Here is a 19371-nt window from a genome sequence, read left to right as displayed (position 1 = left end):
AGTAAAATTAAAAATTTTGTATGGTAATTGATGAGGGTTACATTAATTTATTTTCCTATTTTGTTCTGTTCTTCCTGCATTGTGGATCCTGCTCATAACCAAAATATGGAACATATAATCCAGGAAGGAAGGAGTTAAACATGTTGCATGGCAGCCAGAAATGCCTGGGATGAAATGTCAAATACTTACTTAAGATGCAGCTGAAATAGATCTATGTGTCCTGAGTCATCTCTCAATATCCTGAGTCCGCCCCACTACCCCTTACTAAATGGAAAGGCCGAGACGCAAATACACTTTCCCTGGCAAGCAGGTTAATAACTTTCATTCCCATGGATTGTATAAATTGAGTCCTATTGACACCTGCTATTCCTTGCTTGGTAGAGGGAAAGACCTCATCAGATCGGAGAGGTGTTTATTTGTGGCCAAGTCTGTCTTTTCGGTTTCTCAATTTTGCTTAGTTTAAGCCCCCATGCCAGGTGGCAATGAAGAGATGCATTGGTTTGGTTCCTTTGTGAGAATAATCATTTCGATCATGTTCATGCTCTGTTCCTTGAGAAGGAGGTTATGGGTATCATTTGATAGCTTCCTTGCATGTACAAAATGAAAGTCAATAGTCTCAGCTGCAGACAGCAGGCCCACCGACCTCCAACAGTATCTTCTCAAGCACAGTACACACATTAAGGCAAAGGAAAATAGCATCTCCATTCTGATTGGTTGGTTTATGCACAGGATCTTACTAGTCTGCCTGGTAACAAAATATTTTAATTGCATTGTGTGTCAAATATGATATAACAGAGACTATAAATAATCAAGTGTAACATTTGTTTTTTTCTGTTTGTCAGTTTTTCTGTTTTTAAGGCAGGAGATTAGCTTTCTAGCTTAGCAATTGACTAATTAAGATATTGTTAGCTTGTTAGACTGCTCTTTTAATACCATTAGCTGATTAGCCTGCTAACATATAACGAGTAGAAACAACAAATAAGTAAAAATGGTCAAATTTTGTCAAAATTAGTTTGTGTTTCTATTTTTTCAGTCCCTGTTGGAAAATAAAAATCCATATACTGGTTAGGTATGTTTTGGAGCAGGGATGCTGGTTAAGATGTTTTAAGATGGACGTTTGCTGGTTTAAGTTGGTCCTAAACTGGTGCAACCAGTTTAAGACTAGCACATGACCAGCATAAACTCATGTAAATGAGATTGTAAGCGAGTGTATCAATTTGTAATCTAACTGGTTAGCCAACTAGCTTTGCATATACTGTTCATTAGTAGATTAACTTTACAGCATAGCTAATGGCTAACATATAGCTAACTCATTAGCCCTCATTACTAGCTGATTAGACTGCTAGATCACAACAACAGTAGTTGATTAGTCTGTTAACATAACCACTGGTACTTTAAACAAACATTATTTTGATTATATAGAAAATTATAAATAAATAATAAATTTGGATTCAAATTTAAACCAGCTCAATAGGATTTTATAACTAACTTCTCATTCCGACTGGCTGGTTTTATGCAAAGGTTCTTACTAGTCCTTTAACCCTATACATTGCATATTATGTTATGCAAGCTATAAAAGTCCAAATGTAAGACTTTTGCCGTTCTGTATTATCAGTTAGTTTGTAAGATAAGCATAAGACAAGTGCACTGACTTGAAAGCTAACTTGTAAACATACAGTCAGTAGATTAGCTTTCTAGCTTATCATACAGCCAGTTGATTAGCCTGTTGTCTTAACCTGATAGCACAAATACATCTCAGAGACGTCTTTTTGACATGTGCATTTACATCTGCAAGACATATTTTTTAGAGTGTTTGCTCATCTGCAATACGTTTATAGGACATTTCCTTTTAGATGTCAAATATATGTCAAATATATGTCTTTAAGATGTTTATTATTTACAATGAATGTAAAACTGACATCTAAAAGACGTCTGTCAGAAGTTTGTAGACAGCAGATGCTTTCCACATCAAGAGATCTTTAACAGACGTCTTGCAGACGTACATGTGCTATCTATAGTTCAGCCTGCTAGCTTAATTTTTCAGTTAAGCAAGTGCATCAACTCAGCTAGTGGGTTGGTTGTCTAGCCTTGCATACCCACAGTAGATAAGATTTTATCTTATATGGATAAATTAATTACCATACAGATAACTTATTAGCCTGCTAGCTTAGCCCACTGCTAGCTAATTAGACTTTTAAATTAAAATACATTTAACCAACTAGCCTGCTAACATAGCTAACAGTGCTAAATGTTAAGTAAGTTGAAACTGAGACAGTATTTGGACGAGATACAACTATTAGAATATCTGGAATCTGAAGGATCAAAAAAATAAAAATACTGATAAAATTGCCTTTAAAGTTGTCCAAATGAATTATTAGCAAAGTATATTAGGCTACTATTCAAAAATTAAGTTTTGATATATTTACAGTAGGTAATTTACAAAATATCTTCATGGAACATGATATTTACTGAATATAATGATTTTCGGCATTAAAAAAGGAAAAATCGATAATTTTGACCCATACAAGGTTTTTTATTTTTATTTTTTTGCTATTGCTAAAAAAAATACCCCAGCCTATAAATCACAAGCATTTCGTGTAGTATGTACCGTATTTTTCGGACTATAAGTCACACCTGAGTATAAGTCGCATCAGTCCAAAAATACGTCATGATGAGGAAAAAAAACATATATAAGTCGCACTGGACTATAAGTCAAATTTATTTAGACCCAAGAGAAAACATTACCGTCTACAGCTGCAAGAGGGCGCTCTATGTTTTCAGTGTAGGCTACAGGAGCACTGAGGAGCAAAGAGCGCCCTCTCGTGGCTGTAGACAGTAATGTTTTGTCTTGGTTCATGTCTCTTAGTTAATTTCTCTTGGTTCATGTCAAATTAATTTTGATAAATAAGTCGCACCTGACTATAAGTCGCAGGGCCAGCCAAACTATGAAAAAAAATGTGACTTATAGTCCGAAAAATACGGTAATATAGCATAATATAAAAATATATACTTTCATTTTTTTTTTTTTTTTTTTACTGACCTATAAACCACAATAAGTTCATAATATAATATAGCAATTAAATAACAAAATTGAATATATTTTACTATATTTGAAGTCCTTTATATGGTGCCCTTGGCTCCAAAGTGATCATTCATGTTCTGTAAACTAAGAATTGGCTTACTTTTTGTTTTCTATATTGAGAGCCATTTTAATTAAATAATTAATTCAAGCATGCAAATGGAAGATCAATAATATAATGATAATAATAGTAATAAAAAATAACCAAATGGTTTTATTTCATGTTGGTACATTCTTGGACAACACCACATTATAGTTGCATGAGTGGCCAAACATAAAAGTCTTCCACAACATCAGCACAAAAGCAGCAAGGGCAACATGAATATACTTAGTACAAACAGTATAAAACATACATGCTTTTTCATAGATTTTTTTTTTTTTTTTTTTTTACTTTGAAATATATACTCATATCCTTTGCACATTTCTCCATAAATTCCAGGGCAGTTAAAAATTCCAAGACAAATTAAAGCCATATTCTGCCTTGAGTGAGTGAATGTCTAAGAAATTCATGAAGGAAAAACTAGATAAATCAATTAAGGCTTGCAAAATTATCTGTAAACAGGCCATTGTGAGATAACTGTGGTGAAAGTTTCATTTACTTCAACATCGAACATATCAAGCATGCATTGACAACTGCTACGTGAACACATTCTTTAAAAAAGAACTCTGAAACACCACCGTCACTGGGGTTTAGACACTGTTAAACCAATGCAACATCTCTCAAAGTCACTAAAAACACAGTCGATGGTCTACAAACCTTACAAACATGGTGGGAATGTCGAAAAATGTGACACGTTTATCATGTTAAAGGGCGAAAACCAATGGAAATCCTCAAAATAAAGAAACAATATTCCAGGAATGAGATCTCAAAGAGAAGAATATGGCTTTAATACAATGTGCATCCAGAAAAGGCAAGGAAAACCAAGGAAGAAAGGCTCAGCTGAAACACAAAAACAGCAAAAGCAAACTGAAAATGCTGAGAGAACCACACAAAGTCACTCAGAAAACCCCCAAAACTTGCAGTTTGGAAGTGCATGTAAAGATGAGGAGGACCTCAAGGCCCAGCATTCCAAAGCCATGTTGATCATCAGCGTCTTGAAGAAAGTCTGTGATGGAAAGTCAGAAGAAATGCCTTGTCGAAGGTCCATCATGCCAAGTGTACTCTCGTCTGACTGATGGTCAGTCGTGTTGTGCCAATGTTACACCCCATCAGTTTCCTCCGTCGGAAAAAAATAAAAAAATAAAAAATGTAATTCCTCCATTTGTAATTCCTGTTACTTGTTGTGTAGATGTCAGGTTATTTCAGTTTCATTTTTTTTTTTTTTTACTTTTTTGGGTGGTTTCGCTGTGTTATGTTTCTTAAAGGTGTTGAAAATCAACTGATATCCTCTGTCGTTGGTTTAGCTGAGGGCCCAATCACTGTCCTGGACCTCAGACGAAATAAGGATGGAAACAGAGGGACACTGAAAGCTTTTTCCCGCTTTACTTTTGTTCCAAAGAGCCAAGAGTAACCAGGAAGTACCATCGATCACCTTCCTCCTGTGATGGCCTTCAGATCACAAGGTCATTGTAGCTCACGTATTTCTTCTTAGCAGCCAGACCTGCAAGGAGAGAAAGATGAAAAATAGCTTTTCATTTGACATTCCTTCCTTTTTTCTTGCTGAAAATGAGAGGAATTCATTGATTCCTGACAGGAGGACACTTTTTAGGACATGAGGTTTGTTGGTATGGAACAGGAAACCTCCACAATCAGATTATTAAAGCCATTAAAATGCCATATATATATATATATATATATATATATATATATATATATATATATATATATATATATATATATATATAGACGGTTTCATCGGGCGCACGCGTCTGGACCTAAGTTAACTTCCGGTCTGTGTTGTGTATATCGGTCTGGCTGCAGTGCCATCTACAAACGCAGTTAAAGCCAAGGTGATGAGTAGACTGAAGTTGGGCTCAGGTGGTTGTGCTGCGGGATGTGTTTCCCATACATTTATTTATTTTTGGAGACTCGCCACAATTTTAAAACTGATCGATTTTCAAAAAGGCTTCGTTAAATAAACATGAGTAACGTAACATTACGTAACGTACTTCACGTTTAGTAATAATTCCTTACATTTATGTTTAAATATCAAAACGAGGCACGGGTGTTTTTATATCGATGTATTTCTGAAAGAAGACGTGCATGTTATATGCGTGATAAAGCAGCGTGTGAGCGTACCAGCTCTGCTTCGTTTACAGCTGTTACTGGGGAAACCTCTATTTCTCGCGCTTTATGTCTATGCTTTAAAACATCTCCTGCTGGCAAATAATGAATTATCATTTTCATTAAGTCCGCCTGATCCACACAGAAAACACATTTTGTTTGTTATCAAAAAATATCTACTCTAGAGGGAATTGGCTGTTGTTATTGATTCTATTTGGAGTCTACCGGAAGTTAAGTTAGGTCCACAAAAGCGCTCACGCGCATTAACGTTTGTTTATGTTGATGCCGTTGAAACCGTCTATATATATATATATATATATATATATACTTTATTTACCTAATGTACTCTTTATTAAATAGATAAATAAAAATAAAATACTAAGTAAATGATTAAATGTATTGTCATTTTGATCCCCATTGTTACTAAGTGATTCATTACTGTAATTCAATTTATATCCCATTTTCCATAGGTAAGAGATTACTCTTATATTTAATTACAGTTACTTCTGATGCAATTGCATTAAATACTATATAATAATTCTGTGTATAAAACAAATAGTGGATTTAACATCAAAATGTAACATATAATGTTATAATTTATATTTTAAATGTGACCTCCCTTTAAATACTTTGTATAATGTATGGAATTTGATATTATTTATTTAAAATAATTATGACCAGTTCCATGTCTATCCTTGGAAAGTTCAACTGGAAGAGGTTGATATGAGATTTATAAGCTAATTAGTAATAATTAATGCAAATACTTTTAAGAGAGAGTAATTAGTAGAGTAATATACTTACTGTCTTGAAGATGTAATTAGTAATTAATTACTTTTTTTTAAAACTTACCCAGCACTGTTGATCACATTACACTTGCAATTTATTTATTTATTGTTTTATTTTATTATTATTTATATATTTTTAATTGTAAAATACATGTGAGTGTTGTTTTCCTTCATACAGCATTATTTGTAAACTTCCTCCAACGTAAGATTTTGTAGGTGGTTGTCAGTGTGTTGCTAGAGCATTCTGTGTGGTTGCTAGGGTGTTCTGAGAGGTTTCTAGGAAGCTTTGGGTGGATTCTTGGGTGTTCTGGATGGTTGCCAGGGTCATCTGAGTGGTTGTTATGTGATCTGATGAGTGGTTGCCATGGTGTATTCATAGGTTGCAAGGGTTTTTCTGGGTTGCCACAATTCTCTGTATGGTTGCTAGGCTGTTGTAGGTGGTTATGCTGGTGTTCTGGGTGGTTGCTTGTTTTTGAGAGATTGGTGGAAGGTTGCTAGGGTGCTTTAGGTGGTTACTATGGTTTTATGGGTGGTTGCTATGATGTTACAAGTGAAATCCTTGATTGTTCTGTGTATATGCTGTTGATAGAAGGTTGCTAGGGTGTTCTGAGATGTTGACATATGGTTGCTAGGGTGTTCTGGATGGTTGCCAGGGTTATCTGAGTGGTTGCCATAGTGTATTGTCAGGTTGCAAGGGTTTTTGTCCAGGTGGTTGCTAGAATGTTCTGGATGGTTGCTAGGGTGTTTTAGGTGGTTACTCAAGTGTTCTGGGTGGTTGCTTGTTTTTGATAGATTGGTGGAAGGTTGCTATGGTTCTTTAGATGGTTGCTATGGTCTTCTGGGTGCTTTAAGATGTTGCTAGGTGGTTACAAGGATGTTCCAAGTGCATTGCCTGGGTGTTCTGGGTGTTTGCTATGGTGTTGTGAGTGCCTGCCAGGAAGTTAAAGGTGGATTCCAGGATGTCTTGGGTGGTTGCTAGGGTATTTTGTTTGCTAGGTGATTAGGTGTGGTTGCATTGGTGTTTGAACGGCTGCTAGGTGGTTGCTAGGATGATCTGAGTGTGTTGCTAGGGTGTTCTGGGCAGTTTGCTAGGGTGTTCCAAGTGATTACTAGAGCAATCTAAGATGTTACTAAGTTTTTATGTGTGATTTGTAGGGCATTGGTATGCTAATACCTGCAGTACTTAATATTTTAGTACTTAAGGTAAGGTGATTTGGAGAATCCCTAACCCAAAGTCTGAGCATGTTAAACTCACATAAAGGTAATAATACATTTATTACTGTATTTATTCATCCTCGTTAATGTTAGTTAATGAAAATACAGTTATTCATGGTTAGTTCATGGTAATTCACAGTGCATTAACTAATGTTAACAAGCACAACTTTTGATTATAAAAAAGCATTAGTAAATGTTGAAATTAACATGAACTAAGACTTATAAATGCTGTAGAAGGATTGTTCTTGCTTAGTTCATGTTAACGAAAGTAGTTAACTAACATTAACTAATGGAACCTTATTCTAAAGTGTTACCCCGTGTTTGTTATGTGATGGAAAGCAAGTTAAGATAAAAAATATCAGATGAATACACAAAATATGTGAATAAGGCAGAAGTCTTAAGTAAGAAGCCCTAAAATATCTACAGTCATAACAGCGTGACCTTCACATGCAGTTGCCGATGTGTCTATGTAACTAAATGTCTCCCGTGTCTAATTATAGTGCATATCCACGCATGTGCTCTGTGCTCTTTTGCATGTAAATTCACTTCTAAATATTTAATAGTAAAGGTTACCAAGTAGAGAGATCACTGTGGCTTTTAAGAGTCAGAAGCCCCTTCAGTATTTGAGTGAAATGTCACTCCAACAGCCATCTATTTAGAAATGTGGCCTGGACGAATGTGGATTGAGGAAAGTGCTCTCAATATGCAAACACAAACATAAATACATGATAATACACATAATAGGAGTCAGAAGGATTAACTAGAGGTTGCTAAGTGGTTGAGAGGGCTCTTCTGGGTGGTTGCTAGGGTGTTATGGATGGTTACAAGGTTGTTCTATGTGGTTTCTATGGTGTTCTGAGAAGTTAGTAGGTGGTATCTACAGTGTTCTGAGTGGTTACCAGGGTGTTCTAGGTGGTTAATATGTTTTTTTTTTTTTTTAGAGGAATTTCTAATTTATTTGGTTCTACAGTGTGTGCTGATTTTTATTTTATTGACACTTTGTGTAATTTATTTATTTTATTCTACATCAATGTGTATGCCTTGCCTCCATGCCTTCTTATTCGCATTGCTAATAAGCATTCTATGTTTCTCATTTATTATTATATATATATATATATATATATATATATATATATATATATATATATATATATATATATATATATATGTATATATGTATTAGGCCTATAGCATGGAGTATTTTTATTTGTTTTGTTCAATATATGTGAGTTTGTTGAAGTACCATTTTTTTGTTCATTCAGCCGCCGAATTGCTGAATTCGAAAGTGAAAGTAAAATGCGCATGGACAATTACAACTTATAAAACAGCGAAGGAAAGTGAGGAAAAGAGTTCAAACTCCAACAAACTACACCAGGGGAGGTTGCTAGGTGGTTGCTATGGTGTTCTGGGTAGTTTGTAGGGTATTTTGAGAGGTGGGTAAGTGGTTTCTGTGGTGTTCTGGTGGTTGATAGGATGTTCTAGGTGGTTTCCAGGGTGTTCTAGGAAGTTTGTTCTGGTGTTTTTCAGTGTCTTCAGAGGTTGATAGAAGGTTGCTAAGGAGTTTTAGGTGGTTACCAGAGTGTTCTGGGTGGAGCCTATGGTGCTTTGAGAGGATGCTAGGTTGTTCTGAATGGTTGCTATGTTGTTCTATTTGAGTGCTTGTTCGGGGTGGTTGCAAGGGAGTTTAGTGGTTCTGGTCTCACATCTATTGTACTCATGGGTCGTTAACCTCAAAGAGTGTTAAAAAACAGGAAATGATAACAGTCCGTCAGGTATGAATGGAGGAAAACCAGGGCATGATGAGATAGTTTTTTGAAGTCTAAACAGCTGTATTAGGTTTTTCCTCATTTGCATATTTTTTTTTTTCAGCTTTTCCGACACTGCATCACAATAATCTCAGTTTAATTGAATGTTGCCTTAAATCAGCAACTTTCACTGGGTTTTACTCATTAAATATACATTTTAGTTTGCGTAAATCATTCTTAAAACTATTTACACAAATAAATGCATTACATAATTTTTTGTATTTTTTATTTTATAAAAAATATTGAGATATTTATGCCATGATGCCAAAATAAAGTAACAATGTTTTTACAAATGACTGTGACATTAAAAGTGTTTTTAAATAAATGTTTGCAACATTTGAACTATCAATATAGATTTAATGAAAAAGAAAAACAAATTGTATCGATAACATAATTTCCATCAGCTATATTGGTAAAATTTTTGAAGCGCTAAATATTTTTCTCAAAAAAATCCTTGGAAGGAAACCTGTCTAGTAAAAATATATTTTACAAACAATAATGCAGCAGTTACATAAAAATGGTTTTACGAACAATAATGCGACACTAATGCCAAAATTATATTCAAAATGGTTTTACAAAGGCTATCATTAAAATTATGTCACCTTATGCAACTGCATAACCTGGCTTTATGAATGACAACATGATAATGATTTTGCATGAATCAATATTTATGAAAAAATGCAATAATTATGTAAATATGTACAAATTTAACTACAATAACTTCACACAACGTAAAAATGTATTACAATTGTCTAATAATGCAGGAAGTTCAACAGTGCTTTTACCAACAATAACGTAACGATAACATTGCATGATTTAGTAATTATGCAATAACTAATTTAAACATGATAAAGCCATTTATATAAAGCCATTTATTTATATATATATAAATTACATTATATATATATATATATATATATATATATATATATATATATATATATATATATATATATATATATATATATATATATATATATATATTCATTACATTGGACAGTGCAATTATTAAAGAATACAACACAGATGAAAATATACATAAATATAGCAATGAAAGAATGAAATAAAAGTAAACATCAAAAATATAAGAATAAAATCTAAAAAAATTATATTGTAGAATTAAATATAGAACACAAAATAATGTGCATGAAAGTAAACTGTATTCTTAATGCAAAAGTTATGTAAAACAAAATTATGAATAATAGTTTTACAATTTAATCTTATGATGCATTACAATAGTTTTATGAATGATAGCATGACAATTATGGGAGAATGGTTTTAAACGTAACATCACAATTACGTCATATAATGCATAAAATTACAGAAAAAAAATGTTTGTAAAAATGCTAACAAGACAATTATTTTGTATAATGTACTAGTCTCCTAGGAATGGTTATATGAACAATAGCATGACAATTACATTGCATAATGCAATAATTGGGGGAGAATGGTTTTAAACACAATGTCACATTATGAAAATTATGTACAAAAGCTTTTTTTACAATTACATGTGAGAACTGTGTGAGTGGTTTTATGAATTACAGAATTACAGCATTATGCATAAAATTTGAATCTTAAAAAGGAAAAATATATATTTTTTAATGCTAACAAGACAATTATGTTGCATATTTCAACAATTTCTTAGTAATGGTTATATGACATATAAATTGATGATAAAATTATGTAAAAACATATTTTTTTAAGCTGACAAGACAATTATGTTGCCAAATGCAACTATTTCTTGAGAATGGATTTGTCAATGATAAAATGACACTTTTATTGCATAATGCCAAAAACTACATTTACGAATGAGTAAAATTTTTGCAAAAATTGAGTAAAAAAAAAAAAAAAAACGTATTATTAATATTAATAATAATAACGGCAAAAAAATAAAACAATTACATAAGAATAGTTTTATGAACAATTTACATAAAAAAAAAAATTCTGCCTTTTCTTCACAAATGAGGAACAATTCTGGTCACTTTATCACTATGAATCACTGTGAGTGCCTAAGAAAATGGAAATAAATATCTAACCGACAAGAATAGCTTCTTTGCACAGGCTAATCTTTACAATGAAAGGAAACATTCATAGTGTTCATTTATAATACTTTATCATGATATGGGTCATTGACATCAGTAATAACTGCACATTCTCTCTATTTTTGTGACAGTAAGGTTCAAGATATTGAACATGATGTTGAAAGCTCACACACACTCTTGTGTTTTGACGTCAATGTAAAAATTAATAAATAACATTTCTAATGAATCGCCACCGGTGTCAGAACAAATCTAAATGTCGGCTTTAATGCAAACCATTGACAGTTGCATACAATTCTGCCGTTTTATTTGACATCAAATCTTCTTTCTTGAAGTCCATTGTTATTCAGCCTCGCATATCAAATTGGCTGAATTTGCATGTCCCACCAAAATTGTTGGGAACAAGGGTGATGATTACGGCTTTCGCTTTTTGACATTGCCATCTTGGCTCAATAGATTTATAGCGCCTGTTCCCTTGGGTGGCAGATATTTCAGGGCTCAGGACATTCATATGCATACATATCCATAAAAAATAATTTAGAGAGTCAGAGTGTGTTATATAGAGGAAGAGGGGGAGAGAAAGAACATAGAGTGCACAGGGAAGGCCGACACAGATGGTTCACAGCTCTTTAGGGAGCAGTGGAGTCTGCCGTGCCATCACAATGGCGCGTGGGGAGTTGAGCAGTGGGGCTTGCGTTTGAAGTTTGGGATCTTCCATGTGTCATCAGATTAGCACTTACAGTAGAGTTTACCGTTTCATAACTATGTTTAGCTCTTGCTTAGACACTCTTTGGTTTCTTGGATACATCAAATATGTATGAACAGGGATAAAAACAATGTTTAATGCTAATAATAAAAACAATGCTAAATGCTAATAATAAACTGATAACTGACAGAGATGAAACAGGGATAAAACATTTAATACTTGATATATATATAAGCTTAATGTTAATGATAAAATGGAAACAGGTATAAAAACAATGCCAGATACTAATAATAAAATGCTAAACTGGAGTGCATTTCCCAAAATGAGCTATGGTTGCAAGTTCTGTTTTTACCAAAACAGTTCAATGGAACTTGTGACCATAACAATTCTTTTGGGAAATACACACCAACAGGGATGAAACAGGAATATAAACAATGTTTAGTGCTAATAATAAAGTCATAGAAAGTAAGGATGAGTCAGGGATAAACAATTGCAAATGCTAATAATAAAATGCTAACCCGAGGTGGGTTTCCCAAAAGCAGCTATGGTCGCAAGTTTTGTCATTACCAATAGAGTTTAATGAAACTTGTGACTATAGTTCACTAACAATGCTATATATATATATATATATATATATATATATATATATATATATATATATATATATATATATATATATATATATGTTTTATTTATATATATATATATATATATATATATATATATATATATATATATATATATATATATATATATATATAATAATTATATTATTATTATTAAAGTAAACATTGAATAAAACAATTATATTGTAACAGTTTCACATTTTGCTCTTTAAAGTCTTACCCACAACAATCTGAATATTTTTCAAACAACTACAAATATTTTATTTCTATTCTATTTATCACTGTAAAATTAAAAAAAGTGACTTTTGTGTCAGCACAAACTACTGAGTGTCCATTCACATAAAACTGCATGCTAGACAAAGAGGAAATCATAAATAACTACAAAGAAACTACAAGTAACACGTTGAACTAAATATGATTTTCTTTTAAGTATACATTTTTCTTGTAACACATACTCCAATAATCTTTGCTTTATTTACAAGTTTAAAAAATGTATACAATTTTGTTAAAAATTACTGTGTATATGACACCTTGCCCCGTTTAGAATATTTTTGAATAAGGGCATAATGATACTTAACTGTAAATGTCTAAATATGCACGGTACAATAAAAAAATGTCCATTTTCCCAACAATAGTGCAGGATTGAGATGGATTTCATTCTCTAGTTCTTTTGAGTGACACTGTGGGATCGTCATCGAATTTTGATAAATGGTCACAAAAGACTGATTAGAATTTCCACCTCGTCCTTTCCCTCAACGATTGTAAGTGAGCAAGGTCATAACCAAAGGTAGAAGATTCATTTGGTCTTACCTGATAAATTATGAGAATTAGCCTGTTGGAAAAAAGAAAAAAAAAGAAAAGAAAAAACAGTACTTGGTGAGCTTTTCTGATTGGTCCAACAGAAGCAAAGCAGAGATTCTGATTGGTCCAAACAGCCATGCAATTAAATTTCAAGCTGGGTTTGAAGGTGGGTGTATTTTATTTTAGATCTGTTACTTTGGATATTACATTTGTCCCATCTCAGAATGGCATATCTAATAATGTGGGAAAGCATTGCCACTGTCAGGGAAAAAAGCCTTGACGGCATCATTTTTTGTAATTAATTTCTCCATATTTTCTTCTTTATTTGCCATAGCTATTTGAAAAACCCAAAAGCAGCTGAAAGATTGCAAAGACTTGTAAATTGTCTTCCAGTCAAAGCCACATAAACAACACCAAAAGTACTTTTCATCTCCCGAAATTTCATTCCCTTTTCAAAGAGCCATGGCTTTCCTTTGACAGTGACGACATGCTAATACTTTGAGCTCAAACTAGTCCCGTATTATTTCTCTCCCTGCGGTGTGGGGCCCACCATCTCGTGTTCATTAGAGGAAATGCGATCATTCTCAGCTTCATTCCATTATATCTGACACGAGCTCATGCTGCAACAAGCAACAGGCCAAAGCAACAGAATTTCAGCTCATGGTGACATTCTGCAATGAATCTTGCAAGCACTGGACTTTGGGACTTGAGCTCACACCCACCGGCTGCAGGGAAATCAACTTTAAGGTCAAGGATAATGGCTACATATTTCTATGTAAATTGGATATAAGCATTCATGATAAGCACTCAGCCTGCTCCTAATTTATTAGAACTTTACAACCCCAAGTTGCAAATCTATAAATATCTGGAATGAATTCATTTTTTTTTTTAACAATAAATTCATATTTAACATTTTTACACAGTGCTTAATGGATCATTTGCTTATACAAGTTAGTCTTATATATTATAACTATATCTATTTTAAAATTGCATTAATATACCCCAAGAATATAACTAAAAGTATAATAATTTTCTTTATAATAACTATAATTATAAATAAACTGTCAGTTTGTAATAATAATTACATTCAACAAATTTTATTTTAAATGGTCTCTGCTAACTATAAAACAATGTGCAGTGATATGTGCAAAAAGCAAGGAAACATGCATAAGAATGTGAAATGTGAAGATTTTGATAACTTACATTCGCTCATGTGATACAAAAAAAATAAAAAATAATCTCACATTCTTCTCATGAATTTAACAACAAATTTCCTAACAACGTTACTCGCACAGTGTTCACCAGTTTTACTGTAAAAGCATCTTGAATTAATCATGAGCAAATGTATTGTATCAACTTCCCCAATGTCCTCAATTATATCTTAATTATAAGAGGAGCAACTTACTGTTGGGATCCACATTTTCACACAGTTCGGTTTTGGCCTCGCCGTTCGGCCGGTCGCTGGGTTTGTGCGACAGACGCGAGGTCATGGTGGCCGCCGTCACCACGGCCTTGAAGCTGCGCTTGCGTTTCTGCACGTTGAGCTCTGGGTGGAAGATGATGACGTAGACCTTGGGCATGTAGAGCATTCCCAGAGCCACGGATGCGCTCAGATTCATGGAGATGGTCAGCGTGGTGGTCTGGATGTAGAGCTTTGGGCAGAAAAAGGAGGGAAACTTTTAATATGGCAAGGGAATTGTCTAAAAACTAAAAAAAAAAAAAACGGTTTCACAAAGACCTGAAAAAAGAGATAGAAAAGTATGTTTGTAGTAAATGTGACATTACGGATATTGTTTACATTGACATCTTTCCATGGCTGAAACGCTCGTTGATTGATTACACAAGATCATTTATGGTAAGTTGTACTTTTTTTTTCAACATAACTTCTGATGTTCATTTATTCATATAACTAGTAGTAAGAGGAAAAGATGACAATGTGTCGTTTGAACAGGTCTGTCACGCCACGTAAAATGGGGCCAAAATGGCATATTGTTAGAATTTCTCAATAAAATTTGACAGAATTTGAAAGTGGAGACTTTGTTAATAAGAAAAAGTAACAAAGCACAAAGATTGTTGTGATTTATTGGATGTTTCATTACATTTTGTTCACACATTTAGGGGAGTCGTGGCCTAGTTGTTAGAGAGTTTGACTCCTAACCCTAGGGTTGTGGGTTCGAATCTCAGGCCGGCGATACCACGACCTAGGTGCCCTTGAGCAAGGCATCCAACAAGCCAACTATGAGAGTCTATGGACCCTTCCCTTGAAATGCAACTAACACCTCAAAAAGGCAGAAGGTTTCCAGTTTACCATTGCAAAAGGTTCAATAAACTTTACTACCTAAATGTAGAGAGAATCATTCCCCTACTTAATTCTCTCTAAAACAGACACATAATGCTATAGAAAATGACTTATTTCATTAATTCATAGACAGTTTCCTATGACCTTCCTCGGATTCATATTTTGCTGACTTGCATTTTATAAATCGCCAAGAACCATGATTTCAGACTAAAATCTTCTTAACTGTATAAGTCACCTACATTTTGGATGGCCTGCAGGTGAGTGAATTAACAGCACTTTTTTTTTTTTAATTCCTCCTCTATTCCTTTTAGAATCGACGTTGGTTTATTGAAATGAGAATCTATTAAAATCGAGAAATCGTTAGATAATTTCATTAGATAAGTCTGTGAACTCCAGGATGGGATTGAAGACAAAATGAAGAAGACAATCTAATCCAAACAGGTCAGTTGCAAAGGCACTCAGTGTTGACAACCTGGTTGGAAAATTCAAAGCCAAATGGATGATAATCATCCTTAAAAACTCCAGCTTCTTTCATTGCCTGAGATTTCAGCTCTTGCACAGATGTACATTTCTTGTATGAAAAAAGGAACTTGTCAAAGGATCATAATGAAGGCATTCATGCCGCAGGCATATCACTTTAGTACTATGGCAAAGATTAATTTCATGTGGCTGTTAAAGGCACTCTGGCAAGTATGTAATTATTGATATCCTCAGTGTGTTTAATCTTTAATGTACTCCTCGTTCAAAGCCTGTTAGGAAGGTCACGGGTGTGTTTCGATGAAGGCGACGGCCCCCATTCATGAAACGCCAGTGGAATGAATTGTGAAAATCATTCATAAAATATAAAACGTCACTAAAATGTGCTTTGCTCGCGGTCCATGAATGAAGCCCAATGTTTCTGCTGCATGTACAAACAGATCGACCTGCCAGTAAAACAACTTCCCAGTAAAACTTAAGGTCTGGATCAATTGGTAGCTTATGCTGGCCGAGAACTGCCTCCGAAGGAAAAGTTTTGTTTGTGAAAAGCTCTACATAAATAATTTTTAATTGAATTGAATAATTCTAATGGTAAAGGTAGCATTTATGTAACCTGAGTACACACAAATCAATTCTCATAGTTTTTGCCTAATTTAAAAAAAATTATGTACTATTAAGTTTAAAAGGTGCACAACTGATTATGGAATGATTGATTTTTAAATAAACTAATGCGAAATTAACTTTTGAAAACCTTTATGAGGTGAAAAACTGAATTATAAGGTGAAAAAAAAATTATGAATTTTAAATAATACAGTTTTTACAGTGAATGACATAGGTGAAAAACTGTTAATGAAATGCCAATAATTAAATAAATTAATTAACCTTTTTTTTGCATTATTTGACAATTCCAACAAGACTGGAAATTACATCAAGATTTTAAGTTTTTTCAAAAAAAAATAAATAAAAAAAATTCAATAGATATAGGTAGTCCTGTTCCTCATGTACATACTATGTACTTATTATAGTAATTACAATAACTATGCAATAACTAGGTACTAACCCTGAACCTACCCCTAAACCTAACCCTACCCCATGTAGTTACCTTGTGTTACCAGAACTTTCTTAGAATACACTGTAAGTACACTATATGTACATGTTAGTACTGTAAAATAAAGTGCAACCGAGATATTTGATTTAGCAGAATTCGCCTACAATGAACGACCTGTTTGTAATACACCCCTCTAGTTCCTACAGTAATGATGTCACTAAAACAGTTTTTTGACTAACCTCCGCCCACATGAATTCACAAAAAGGGGGCGTGGTCTTGTTGCGCTCCAACGGAGAAGAAGGAAGTGCTGTGTTTGTGTTTGTCGCCATGTCGTCGAAACACTGTTATTTTCATCTCGGAGTCTAATCATCTTTGTTCGGGCTTCCCAGGGACGCTGTACTTGGAGATTAATGGCTACAATCTCTGTTTAACTCGGTTCCCGAAAATTATAGTCCACATGTAAAACTATCAGAACTCGTTACGTATTTCTGAAGGAGGGAGTTTATAGAACAAGAAAGACATCAGCCCGTTTTTATGACAGTGAAAACAGCGGTATACAGATAAGTGAAATGTGTGAAAAATACTGTGTTTTTACATGCAAAACATGAAAACATGTTATATTGCACACTGTGAACACAATCAAAGATTCAAAAAACACGAAAAACGTGACATTTAAAAAACAAAAAACAAACAAACAAACAAACAAAAGAAATGTGTGAAAACCTCCATGGCTGTCAAATTAATTTGCCTGTCCAAAATTCAAATGCAGTGAGCTGACACATGAGCTGTCCTGCGTCAAAGATCGACACCTGATTCTTCAGCTTCTCACTGGCCGGTGAGATGTGCGATACTGAGAGAAATCCAGCATGCTTGACTTGATAGAAACCATATTCACCTTCTACACTCTGTCTAAAGCAGTTGTGATGTGTAATAAAAACAACCTCGGTCGAATCTATTCAAGTTTGCCTTTGTGAGCTGCAGTAAGCAACACTACATTTTGTTTGGATTTAAAATAAATTAATGAATTAATCAAAAATCAAATTATTTCTCTGATTCCCAGTTCTCTGAAAAATAGCTTGAAGCAAATGTGACGTTAGAAGAAAATGTAAACAAGGACAGTGTGATCATAAATAACACCATCATGTTTCTTAATATTATAAATAATCACATATTAAATTGGTTTTGTGATGCACAACTTCCAACTTGTGTAACACACACTCTCTCTCTCTCTCTCTCTCTCTCTCTCTCTCTGTCTCTCTCTCTCTCTCTCTCTCTCTCTCTCTCTCGGCTGCTGCTCAGCGTTAATTACCCAGCATTCAGTCTTAACACCGGCTCTCATCTGAGATGTCTGAATGTGAGGGATGATATGGTGAAGAGGGAGAGTTTTACGGATGTGACTTGGGCTAATAATGGATCAGTCAGAACTGGAGCAGCTCAGAAATGAACAGCTCAATAAATGAGGAGCACAGATTCTGCAGAGAGCAGTTTATAAAACATCAGAGAGAGAGAGAGAGAGACTGAAAACCGGACGAACCCAGCTGATCTGGACCGCATGATGATATATACTATGTAACTATAAAAATGTGTTGACCGTTACAGATTTAAACAATTATAGGTTGAAGAACTCGTTATGAGAGGAAGTTGTCACAACTTGCTGCATTATTACAGATTTCTACTTTTGTGTTGATGTGTACTAAGTTAATGTGTATTTAATTAGTATGACTAATTTACATAAGGCTGTAAATATATATATATATATATATATATATATATATATATATACATACATACAATGTATTGTGACTAAATTGTAATTAAATTATTTTTTATACATATTTTACAGACATTTAAGCATTTTATGTACAGTACAATATTATATAAAATGATACATAAAATGAATAAGTACAATTTTAAATTTAAATGTAATTACAATTTAGTCAGAATCCATTTATGTATATATATATATATATATATATATATATATATATATATATATATATATATATATATATATATATATATATATGTGTATATATATATATATATATATATATATATATATATATATATATATATATATATATATATATATATATATATACATACACACAGTGTCCCAATGTCCAAATTCCATATAAAAATCTTGGAATGTCACAATCTGATGGTATTTTTAAATTGAACACCTTTGGAGAGCTTAAACAAAATTCCAAAACCTAAAGTGTCAAATCCCCTAAACACATCACCTATGACAATCCCGTGAACACCAG

At 33.5% G+C, this 19371-nt stretch overlaps 1 protein-coding gene across 3 annotated transcripts in view; it reads right to left on the bottom strand.

Annotated features, from left to right (window-relative positions):
• Positions 1-3267: 3267 nt before the first annotated feature.
• The window catches only part of LOC113065154 (metabotropic glutamate receptor 7), a 168673-nt gene continuing 152569 nt past the window's right edge, over positions 3268-19371 (bottom strand). For 2 of the 3 annotated variants that reach the window (XM_026236375.1, XM_026236377.1), the window contains 2 exons: positions 14686-14932; positions 3268-4680 (listed from right to left, as the gene is read on the bottom strand). In XM_026236375.1, the coding sequence (XP_026092160.1) occupies positions 4631-4680; positions 14686-14932 (297 nt within the window). In that variant the 3' untranslated portion in view covers positions 3268-4630. Of the gene's footprint in view, positions 4681-13289; positions 13312-14685; positions 14933-19371 lie in introns of all 3 variants that reach the window. The other variant, XM_026236376.1, reaches the window with a different exon arrangement.

The sequence above is a fragment of the Carassius auratus genome, chromosome 47 (genome assembly GCF_003368295.1).
Source record: "Carassius auratus strain Wakin chromosome 47, ASM336829v1, whole genome shotgun sequence".
In the NCBI taxonomy this organism is placed as follows: domain Eukaryota; kingdom Metazoa; phylum Chordata; class Actinopteri; order Cypriniformes; family Cyprinidae; genus Carassius; species Carassius auratus.
Note: the sequence above shows the minus strand (reverse complement) of the source record. Positions and strands in the feature narration are given on the sequence as shown.